Source organism: Erpetoichthys calabaricus, chromosome 8, assembly GCF_900747795.2.
Source record: "Erpetoichthys calabaricus chromosome 8, fErpCal1.3, whole genome shotgun sequence".
Classification (NCBI taxonomy): domain Eukaryota; kingdom Metazoa; phylum Chordata; class Cladistia; order Polypteriformes; family Polypteridae; genus Erpetoichthys; species Erpetoichthys calabaricus.
In genome coordinates, this window is record NC_041401.2 from 62,303,326 (window position 1) to 62,315,561 (window position 12,236).

The window sequence follows — 12,236 nt, forward strand, 5'->3', positions numbered from 1 at the left end:
ATGAGCAGGCAGTGCGTACTGAACGATGACTAAGAGATGACTTAAAAAATCGGCAGACTAGAATGGCGGGGGCGGAATGGGCGTCAGATGATCGAACTTGCCTATCTAGAGGATGTAAATGTCCTAACAAGGATCGTTACTGGTTGTACCGACCCGTCGTTGGACGGTTAGGACCCGAAACCTCACGGGCCCGCTTCCCCGCCCTCTCTCCAGAGTTCCATCTTTGCATTCACTTACATTCGTATCCTCAAACCCACCCCATTTGGATAACTGTGTCTTTCAGGAAGTGTTCACCCATCAATATATAATTTATGCGGCTGGCTAGTAAAAATATAATTATTGTCTTGCGGTTTACTCCTCAAATATCCATCCCCATATAGGAGTATACGAAAAAGTCTAGGGGAGACCACTCCCGATTTTTCTATGCTGTAGTGTGCAGAGGAAACTGGCATTGGTACAGATGATGCCAACTGCATTACTCCAAGGAGCACTTCATGTCAGGTCTTTTCTACCCCCAGCCATCAGGATCTACAGGGGCTGCTGAAAGGTCTATGGCTTTCCTATCTGACTAATTTTCTAATAACCTAACCTATATCACACATGAAAGCTGTCAGTATGGTACATTTTTATTAACTTTTTTTCTCTGTAGCGTTGAAGTGGAGATGTCACAAAGATGAAAAACATCCTTGGAGACCAACTGGCCAGACAGAAGCCTTCACCTTGCTTGCGGCCACTGGGCCTACTCATGAATCTTATGATCTCATGAATGACATTGAGGAGATTTTCCAAAGATGTCTGTAGGATCTCGACTATTTTTTTTTTTAACAGATATTCTTCGATCCTCCAAGATCATGGAATGAATGGCATCCACATTTTCCAGGATTGTCACTTCAGTTTGTCTACCAGGACGTCCTTTGTATTTTGTGCTGAAACGTCCCTTACTAAACCAAGTAACCCAATTTTTGACTGTAGAGTGGGACGGGCACAAACCATCTAATGTACCTGACATTTGATACATTTGTTTGGCCAGGTTCTCTTTTAGGAAACAAATACTTCATTGACACTCTTTTGACATCAAATCACCAGTTTTGTGACATCTTCATTTCAGCCCTACACAGAAAAAAAATTAAACAGTTACAATGATATTTTGGCCAGAAACATTTAAGTCAGTAAGTTTTGAAGTATATATAGGTTATGTTATTCAAAAAATTAGTCAAATAGGGAATGTGAAAGACCTCTCAGGACCCCTCGGCAGCTGAGGAGTTACTATTTCCTGTGCGCTGAATGGGACTGGGCAGCTCTAGTAGACATCTTAATGGACAATGACGACATGTGTAATATGCTGTGCCAATGACTGGCATCATTTACTGTAAATTGTAACTTACAGTACAAGTATGTACAATTATAATCACTTTACACTTATTAAACAACTACACTGTTAAAATATGTATACACAATTATTTTTATACAATATGTATATTTGTACCTTATCATACTCAATACGATTATAATTCTTATTCTATGTATACTTGCACCTTTTTTGTCTGCTGCTGTAACCTTGCAATATCCTTTCAGATTAATAATATTCTATCTATCCAGCCATTTAAACATGACTAGAACACATTTATTATACATTTTTTGTGGAATTAATACTAAATATCCCTTATAGAAATAAACAATGGTCTAGTAGAGAGTAGCATGGCATGTCACATATTGCTGCTTTTTCTCTGTTTCATTATAAGAAGCAATCAATTAAATTCCAGTGGAGGAAAGGGAACTCGGGCCAATCAGGAGAAAGAGGGAGGAGCTTGGGCCACCATAGCCCCTCCTCTGATCATTAATAACATGACATCTAATCTCTCCATTTTAATTATGTGTTAAAAGCCTTTACCTTACTTGTTCAGCTGCAGTCCATCTCTGTGTAGCGCCATCCTGAGGGACTAAAGAGGAGAGAGCATAATTCCCAGGAATCAATGCAGAGTCTGGAAGTGAAATTTTGTATTTTGATGGCAGAACAGCGAAATCTTTTGCTTTTAAAGCACCACAAAACTATCATTTAGACATTGAACATCAGTGGTACAGTAATATTTATTTAAAAGACAGCTTTATTTAAAATCACTTTCTATGAATCATTTGCAAAGTTGTAAATGTTAAAGCACTGGAAGTTTAAGCGACATGCTCACCGTCTCACAGTGAGTCCATGGAGTAGTTTATACGGACACATTTGTGTATTACAGTTTAAGTCATGCTGCCCACACCACACAACATGGTGGCATACTTGTAGTATTCTGGCCAAGATGGGATGCTAAGAAAAGCTGATATTCCAAATTGTAATGTTGAATAAAAACCACTGTGCCTATTAAAAGACCACAAAGAACAGTTGGTGCTTCCAGCAGCAGAAAAACACAATAGATTTTCAGAAGACTAAAGTTTAAAAAAACATATTTATTACTTTTGTTGCCAAATCAAATCTCTTGTGAAAAAAATGTTCTTTATAAAATAAAATATAAAAACAAAAAAAAAATGAAAGGGAGATCCTGTGGCTTGCGGTCAGTTTGGCATCTTCTAAAATAAGCTGGTGGTCCTACTTACACTAACTGAAACGTACAGATCCATGTCAGGTGCTGCATTATTGTTTTTATGTTAGAACACATAAGAAGAACAGACTAAAGCAAGGCGCTGACTTTGAAATACAGTCTGTCGTCACGCTGGCATGTGGAAGGGCTTGGGTGGAAGGGGGTGATGACAGTCTGAATTATATGGGCTCAGGTTTTAGTTTCTCAGCTAAAAAGTCATCCACAAAGTGCTCTACAATACTTGGTGTAATCTCCTCCACATCAAGAACATATTTGGCCCGGGCCGACATATCAAGGATGGTGAGTAGTGGAGCCGCTTCAGGAAGATTGGTGTAATCTCTCAAGGAATCAGTCATATCATCCTGAAAAGAAGAGAAAAAAAACAAAAATCAGCATGGAGATGTAAAACAAATTCAGTTTGCTGTCTGGCTGGCCATCTTTAATTCCGCTCCTATTAATGCTGTCTTTAATGTTGGATTATTGACTACAGGTCATTCCTTTCGTAAAGGAGGAAGCGTAGAGTCAAACTTAACCGGCAGTAAAGGATTATGAGGAAAATATGCGGACGCAGGAAATCCAAATTTCCCTCAATGTCTCTTGGGGTACTTTTTCCTCCGGCTGATAAGGATGTTGTAAAACTATGAAGTCGCCAGTTGAAATCCTATTTGTGTCACTAAAGCAGTTCATTTTGAGAGCGGGTGATCCATATGTAGTTGAGGGATTAGCCAATTCTCAGCTCAGACGTTGATTCACAATGGGTCCTTTGTTGCCTATCAGCTCAGCTTTGTAGGTTAAAGACCATAACTCAAAGGGGTTCATCGCTTCCTCCGACTTAAACTGTGCCAAGAGGAGGACTCCCTGGTTGGCTCCTCAAGAGTTTATATGGGTGATAGCACTGATGCTAAACAGCATACAGAAAAAAAATACAAAGTTACTCAGCCATCTGCTACACAATGGATTGAATTGAAGAGTAGGAATTTGAATCTCTTATTAGTAAAAGTGCATGCTGAGGCAGAGAACTGGCGGCCTGACTGATTTGAGAGAGAAAAAAAAAAATCAAGAAACCCCCAGAAAACTATTCAAAAAATAAGCAAGGAAACTGGTAATAAATAACTGTTGATGTTTTATGGGCTCCCATGTGGCAGCTGCTGAACACAGCAAGGCAGTGAAGTCCAAGTCTCCTGAACAGTTTGCTTGCACTTTTGCTTTAACAACCACATCTCCGCACACTTAGGGACCAATTGAAGTGCAGTAAAAATATGGATTTTCATTCATGTGCCAGACTGCTGTTTCTGTTGCATTTTTCCAGAGGTTTTATTACTTCACATCCTCTGCACAGAAGAAACTCTGACAATGTTGCTAGCTTCATTAAAATCTACAGTGTTAATAAAAATACCATTCTGATTCTAAATAAGTATTTACAAGTATTTCATTTAATGCTACTACTTCTACTTCTTGTGCTTATCTATACAAATAAATTTGTAGGGTGTTTATTCGCCAAATCCATTTTCATGTTGCTGTTGGTCCAATTTAATTTATAGGCTATGTGGCGTATTGGAGAGAGGGGCTGTAATGGTGGAGGCAATCCAAAATCCAGTTACCTTTATGTGAACTACATTTCCCATCAGGCAGCAGAACATTGGGGCTGACAGAAGGACATGTTTTTTTAATGTGGATAAAGTTTTTCACTGGCCAAAGTAGGACCTCATCTAAGCCTGCAGGAATGGCATTTTGTTTTCCGCTAATTTGGATAACAATTTCATTGCCTTGGTAGATTACCCATGAGTACGTCTTTTTATCTCACAGTGGGTTGTGTTTAGTCATGCTAAATTTTCAAAAGACAGTTTCCCGACCTAGACCCTTTTCTGAGAGATATATGGGTCCAAGTGGGGTTGGGGAGGTGCACGGTGTTGCCAAACCCTTAAGAAATTATGTTGGTTTCTTTCAACCTTCCTCCCGAAAACTTTGAAAACTTCAAAACACTCTTTTCAGTGAGCTTCATGGTTATGAAATGTGATTTTTGTGAACTGTATGTGAAAGGAAAGTAGAACTAAAAAAGTAAAATGTAATAAAAAGTAAATAAAAAATTAAATTACATTAACATCTTGTCAAAAACAATATTACGAATTACTTTATTCTCTAAGTTACATTCTATACATGTTGCTTTTTTGCATTTCTGTTCGCATATTGTTCGGGACATTTTTCTCTTTCGTTTATTGGACAGTTCAGTTTGTTCTGAAGAAGATATTTGAGACTCTCAAACACAACTGTACACTGAAGACAGTTCTCATACAATATCCACATTAGTGATTGGCAGTAAGGTTTCTAATACAAGAAGTGAACACTTGGCTGTAAATATTCAAATCCATGCCACATCAAACATAACCAGTACTCGCTCAAAAGTGACATTTTAAGTGCTCTTCAGGAGCAATCCAGCCAACGTTAACAGCACAACACGGTGTGGCACTTCACCTGCACAGGAAAGAGTGAAAGCGTTCAGTCTGTCTTTCTGAAGCATTGTTTAGACTATGTACAGTAACATTTATTGACCCCAAAAAAAAAACAAAACAAAAAACACATGCCGAAAATGTAAATGAAAGTGTAAAAATTACAAATGTTTGCATATTTTCATATACCAGTATACTGTATCTATCTATCTAGATGTAAACATATACATAAATATATACTGGTATATGGAAATACGTAATATATATTTGTATATTTTTTATTGTCATTATGTCTTATTTAGTTTTATAATTAATTATAGTATAAGGCATTTAACAAACAAATCCGTTAATAATATATAAGTTACAGCAAATCAAAGTAGAAAAAAAGTGCAGTTTTTTCCCCACTTTGCATTAAGCAAGATTCACTTTGTGTTTTTATTTCTGATATTATTATCCAAATTAAATTATAATTCAAACGTACCTAACAGACTTGTCTCTATATAACCACTGCATGTGGAGTACTGGCGGATTAAGTGACACGCTGAGTGAACAGAGTAGAGGCGCCGTCCTAGTGCTTTACAGTTGTATGCCGTTGCTGACAAACCTCCGTATTCTTCATTAGTAATGATTCTGCAACAGAGTTAGCGGCCTCACACTAAACTGTGCAGGGGGTGCATGACTGATGATTACTTTTGACATTTTAAAGCAATCATAATCATTAATTAGTAAAACATGGTTTATGTGTAGCACATGTGATCTAATGATGACTGGCAAGTTCAGTCAGTGCTAATGAGGTCTCAATTCGTGTTACTTCTGATCTCCTTGCAGCACAGCATGCGTAACTTTTCCAAAGACTGTTTTCTGTGTATCTTTTCCAGGGTGTGACAGGCTGGGTTATTGCAATGTCAAAAAATCATAAAAGTGTACATTTTTTTGCAGTATGTAAAAAGTGGATAATAAAACAGTCAGATGTAGCACATTAGGCTTTTAAATGTTTTATTGAGGTTTTCCACACAATATTTTTTTCTAACTAAACAATGGTTAACTGTTTGTTTCAGTGACTTAAATTTTTTTTTTTTTATTAATCAGATTGATAAGCAGATAAAAGTTGTCCATTAAACCAATTATTTCAAAGCAGCGTATGCAGCAAATTAAAGATGTTAATGCTGCATAGGGCCACGTACTTGGTGGATGGGAGAGGGTCAGTATGTAGTGGTCTGCAACTGCCCTTACATTCTCTGTGGTGTCCCAGTTCTGTTAATTCCCAGCACACTTGATTACGTTGTTAGAAGATATTGTTCACTTTCATGAACGTGTGAGTTCTGCATGGAGCACAATTTCTGCTACAACCATAGTAAACAATGATGTGTCTCAGGCCGAATGAGGATGTTCAGCAAACAAAGGTATGTGTATATGTGGAATGTTCATGTCAACATTGTGAATTTTAATTTGGAATAGGTACTGTATACCCAAACGCAGTGAAAGTGACCTCATTCTCCACAAAGCCATAGTTCTTGCTTGTGGTCTAAGGCAGCCAACTGTCACTTTTTAATAAAAGCAATTTGGAGCAGATGGTACCATGTAAAGTTTAAACAGCCAGGATATCTCAGTCCTCCACAACGCCACACACTACTTCCAATCAATTTACACTGGCAACCTCTTTTTGTTTTTTTTTTTTTAAGTACTTAATGTGTACAATTGGTCAGTGGCCTTTTAATTCTTATTCAAATTCTTTGCGAGTGGGTCCAAGAAGGTCTTTACTGTTTAATTAGCAGTAACCAGTCAAAAACATCTCTTAATAAATGGCAACATGTTAAAAGGAAAAATGCTGCCCTCAATGCCACCACTACACAAGTGGACATAAATACACAGCATCATCAATACATTTATATATCGCCATTTCTTGAAAATTTTCTTATCAATACAGGTGATTATTTTTTTTCCCAATGATTATACTTTGTTAGAATTTTGGTGCACAAGGAAGTGACAGAAGTGGGGAGTTCCAGTGAAATCCTAAACTGGCACAGCACACAAGGATACACACACACAAGATACATTTAAATGTATTGTTATCAGCCCCTTGAATCTCATTTCTGTCTCTAGATATGACCCACATTTCAATCTCTTGACATTTACTGACCACTTCTATTTTTCACCATGGCAAAGGGACACAAATAAAGAGGACAGCTTGGCAGCGGACATGTGAATATTAGAAGAAAATAAAATGCTTTATAAAAAGATGGAGTCAACATCCTATTAAACACAGATACAGAAATGCTTATATTTGTCATCATTCTAAGGGGTTCTTGTGCAATGTGGCACCATAATGCTAATTGCCTTGTCGCATTCTTTAAAACAGTGCTTCATACAATGCTTATTGAATGAATAATAAATCACAGAGAGATCATCTCCCTTCTGTTGTTTTTCTTATGTTTAATAGAACCTCGCTTTATTGGCCTGTGAAAATGCGTAAAGTCAGCAAATATAAAGTCGCACCACTGTTTAACCTTAATTCCTGAAAAACCATAAGAACAGGAGCCGAGTAGATGCCTTTCATGAAAACCAAGGTTGATTTGTGAAAAAAGGGAGCCATGTGAGCATGAAAAGAAAGAGGATGATGTGATCCCATCTATTCTGAGCTGGCAGGGTCACCAAAGCAGCTGTGCTTTCTAATGAACACAAAGATAGCAGAGCAGATTTATTTTCTTAACCTTCACACACTGGAAAAGAGAGGAAGTCTCAATAGTTTAACTGAGCTCTCGTGAAACAAGTTTCAGTGGTGAGAGCTACTGGGTATGTTTCAGTTATAAAAATAAACCTGAGCAAAGTGCTACAAATAAAGGGAGAAGTTGAAAAAGTAAGTGAATAAGGCTTCTTTGTAGCAAAAGTATGTTTTGACTGACTGCAGGGGTTGAAAACCCCAAATGGTCTATTACAAAAGAGAACCAGTCCAAAAAAAAAAAAAAAATATATATATATATATATATATATATATATACATGCATTGTGAGACAAGCTCAGTCCATCATAATGGTGTGCAAGTAACCAGATCCTACCAACTATTATTTTGATTCAGGTAATCTTTGCTCAAGAGGAATGAAGAGAAGCATAGAGGGAGAATAAAGATCAATTAATGATTCACAGCACAATAATAAAACTGAAATCTTCAATCAAACAGGGTGGCCATAGGCACTGAAAGTTGTCTACTTCTTCAATTCAAAGCTCAGTCTTTTTGATATTAAATTTTGTGACTATATTGATGAGTGGGACTGAGACCTGACGTTACTTCTAGTAACTTTTAAAGGCCAAAGAATATACTGTATACATTCACACGCACCAAGCAAAAAAGAGAGTCGCCTCACATGGTAGCAACTCACTGCATTTAGGCATGCAGACATTGTCAAGGCGATCTGCTAAAGTTCAAACCGAGCATCAGAATGGGGAAGAAAGTTGATTTAAGTGACTTTGAACGGGGTATGGTTGTTGGTGCCAGAAACTGCTGATCTACTGGGATTTTCACGCATAACCATCTCTATGGTTTACATAAAATGGTCCAAAAAAGGGAAAAAATCCAACGAGTGGCAGTTCTCTGGGCAAAAATGCCTTGTTGAGGTCAGAAGAGAATGGCCAGACTGGTTTGAGCTGATAGAAAGGCAACAGTAACTCAAATAACCACTCGTTACAACTGAGGTATGCAGAAGAGAATCTCTGAATGCACATGTTGAACCTATATACAGTAAATATATATGTGTGTGTATATATATGTGTGTTTTAGAGTACCTATCAAATAATACAAAGAGTAAACAACACGTTTTGCCATAATTGGGGCTTATCAGGTGTACACACCTTTGCTTTCCCCTTGTGGGGATCGAACCTCGGATGTCAGTGTCTGACACACACACGCACGCACACATACATACATACAGTGTATGTGTATTTACTTAACAACTGCAGGCCACTATCTCCATTTTACTGCTAAAGTATCATAATACTTTATTATTAGATTAATTCTTTTCTGACAACTCATGCAACTCATAAAGTAGTTGCTAATGTCCATGATCTTTTTACCTGCCACACGTAATTTTTTTAACAGTTAAATATTGTTATGGTTGCACGAACTCTTAAACAGACTACTGTAATTCTCTAATAGTTTTTCTACTTGAATCACTAACATATTTCAACAGTTTGTTAAATAAGTAGCTGCCTGAACTGACACGATGAAATGGGTTTCCAGTCTGATATCAAATTATTTCCACACTTCTGTTACTGATTTTCAAAGCTGTCAGTTCCCAGTCCAGACTATGCATCATTTATCAGCCGACTAGATACCTTCTAAAACAGGATCTGTCAATTCTGAAGCCTCGTTTGGAGGTGTTCGGATTCCCCTCACGCTGAAGCGCTCTCTCTTTAGATCCATCCATAGTGCTCATGGCAGAAAACCCACCTTTCTCTGTCTTGCATTCCCATAACATATTTTACTATCCTGCTCACAATGTTGTTCCTAGTGTTCTGAATAAACTGAATCTGAACTTGATGTAGCTCCCCAAGTTTCAAAAGTTTTGTATCAAAAATGACCATACTGTATTTATTTGTGTGTGTGTTCTAAAGTATTTCATGATTATCCACGCTACATCAATTAAACTCACTTAATCTAATTCTGGATTGTAGGGGGCAACAGCAGCAATACTATGGATAAGGCAGAAAACAGCTCCGGATAAGGTGCCAGTCCATCACTGGGCTGCAAAAGTGTACAATAGGTTAAAGTTGATAAACTGTAAAATAAAATAATAGATCATGTTGATTTATATGAGAAGTCACACCCAGCGTTTGATATACCTCTCATTATTTTTGAACCCCACAACCAACACTGAACCTGCCTCAAGTGACAGTAAAAGTAACGTCTTTTGATTAATCCATCAAACTCCAGCTCTAATATGTCTACACTGGCTTTCAGTTGTGTTCAGAACCCGTGTCAGTGTCCTCCATTTGACATACAAAAGCCTCAAATGTTCTATTTCTGCCTTACATTACACGGCATATTAATAAATATACCCCAAAGTACAACCTGAAAAATGCAGGTCTTCTTAAAGTTCAAAGGATGACTACAATTGCTGAGACTGGACATCCAAACTCAAATAACCTTCTGACCAACATTAGACTGGCTAAATCAATTTTAACATTTGAATCAAGGCTATGGAACCTTCAGTAGAGTGTACTCTTGTTAGTGGAGCTACTGTTCATTTTGGTAATAGTTTTTTATTTGGCTGTTAGTAAGCCTTTATAATGAAGACAACAAACTGATTCCTGATATTTTTCAAATACAAATAAGAACCCTAAAGGAGATGGTGCTTGTACATTGAACATAATGTTTGTGTCTCTTACTTACAGTCTAGGTATGAAGTAAATTGCTGTGGTTCTAATTGTTCTTTTTTGCTGCTTTTTAACACACTTGCTTGAGTTATTTTTTTTTCTTGTTTCTGCCTTCAACTATGCAGAATGTCCTCTTTCACATTTTCTTTGATACTTACCAGTGAGCGGTACTTTGTTCGGTATCACACAGAGCACTGCTGTAAGTATCTGAACTTTGCCTTTGGTCAAATGAACTTTCTATTTCAGTTTATGCAAAAAATGAGTGTTGCACATAACAAACCCAATCCAAACAATTAAAGTGAGTGTTACAAGTGCACAGGAATAATGCTTTAGTACAGGCTTCTATCAGCATGACAATACAAACTGTGACCAATCATTAGCCAGCCGCCTGTGATGTAAGGTCTTTATAGACAAAAGAAATCAAATAAGCAAATAAATTTCACAGTTACTTCCAGGAACACTGCAAGAAAAAAACAAAACAAAATCGTGCTTAGTGTGATTCCTGATTGGTTGTGTATTTTGCTGTGTATACTTCATTCTCAATGATAAAACTGACGGAACCTTATGGGATCCTGCTGGAATTTTCCAGAAATTACCTAAAATGTAATGAAGTGCAGAGAAAAAAAACTGCATAGTGAGTTTGGAAGTCAGCTACTATTGGAGACTAGAATTCTTTTTGATGCGTTAGGAATCTAATTAGATTATTATTAGTATCTGAATAACAGAAAATTTACATTTTATTTTTTACATATTTCATGTTTATATTCAGATTATATTGGAGTATTAGTTGAATTTCACTGTGTATTTGATTTTAACTACACAACTAATCTATTGTTTTAACTATGTTTTCTGCACTGCACTAATAGATGGAAATGTTCTTTAAAATAATAATAATTCTTTACATTTATATACCACTTTTCTTACTACTCAAAGCACTTTACATAGTGAATGAAGAGCCACTTCAACCACCACTAATGTGCAGCATCCACCTGGATGATGTGATGGCAGCCATTTTCACTTCAGTACGCTCACAACACATTCATTAGCTGTTAGGGTGGTGAAGGGGTAAGAGAGAGGGCGACAATTAGTAATGGGAATATTAGGGGGCCAGAATGACTAGACTGTGGTGGGCAATTCAGCCAGAACATTGGGATATACTCTGCTCTTTATAAAGGATGCCCATCGGTCTTTTATGACCAAGGAGAGTCAGGATCTCAGTTTTACATCTCATCTGAAGGACAGCACAGTGTCCCTGTCACTACACTGTGGCACTGAGAGCCACATTCAGACCTCAGGGTAAGTGACCCCTGCTGGCCTAACCAACATCTCATTCAGTAGCAGCCCAAGCTTTTCCTGGTTGGTCTCCCATCCATGTTCTCCCTGAGCCAGGACATGCTTAGCTTCAGGAGGATGACCGTCTCCGAAGTGCATGTGGTAAGGCTGCTGGCTAAAAGAATATAGAATATGTTGAACTGAACTAAAAAGTAAATGACTAAAAGGTAAAAATATTTTAAACATACACAATTTGTTAAAATGATCAGTTTACAGTAACACAGCAGCTACCAACAGAAATCTAAGGTGGAACGTAGAATCTTAAAATTAATATTTGAATGGTAGTGATTAGGTCAGTCTCCCTTATTTTTCACACATTACTCTTTTTAAATGCTATTTACTAAAAGCTCAATGTTAATTAAACATCATGAAATTTTATAGGCACGAGGGGAAAAGAGTTCTAAAAGAGAGTGATGTTTATGTCCCAAATCTCAGGGTAATGTTGCATTTATTAGTATTTAGCAAATGATGAGAATCTTTTTATTTCAATCCACATATGACACAGTGCCTA

The 12,236-nt window shown here is 37.2% G+C and overlaps 1 protein-coding gene across 2 annotated transcripts in view; it reads right to left on the reverse strand.

Annotated features, from left to right (window-relative positions):
• Nucleotides 1-2,070: 2,070 nt before the first annotated feature.
• nxn (nucleoredoxin) overlaps nt 2,071-12,236 on the reverse strand; it is a 337,134-nt gene continuing 326,968 nt past the window's right edge. For both annotated transcript variants that reach the window (XM_051930854.1, XM_028806623.2), the window contains exon 8: nt 2,071-2,938. In XM_051930854.1, the coding sequence (XP_051786814.1) occupies nt 2,756-2,938 (183 nt within the window). In that variant the 3' untranslated portion in view covers nt 2,071-2,755. The remainder of the gene's footprint in view (nt 2,939-12,236) is intronic.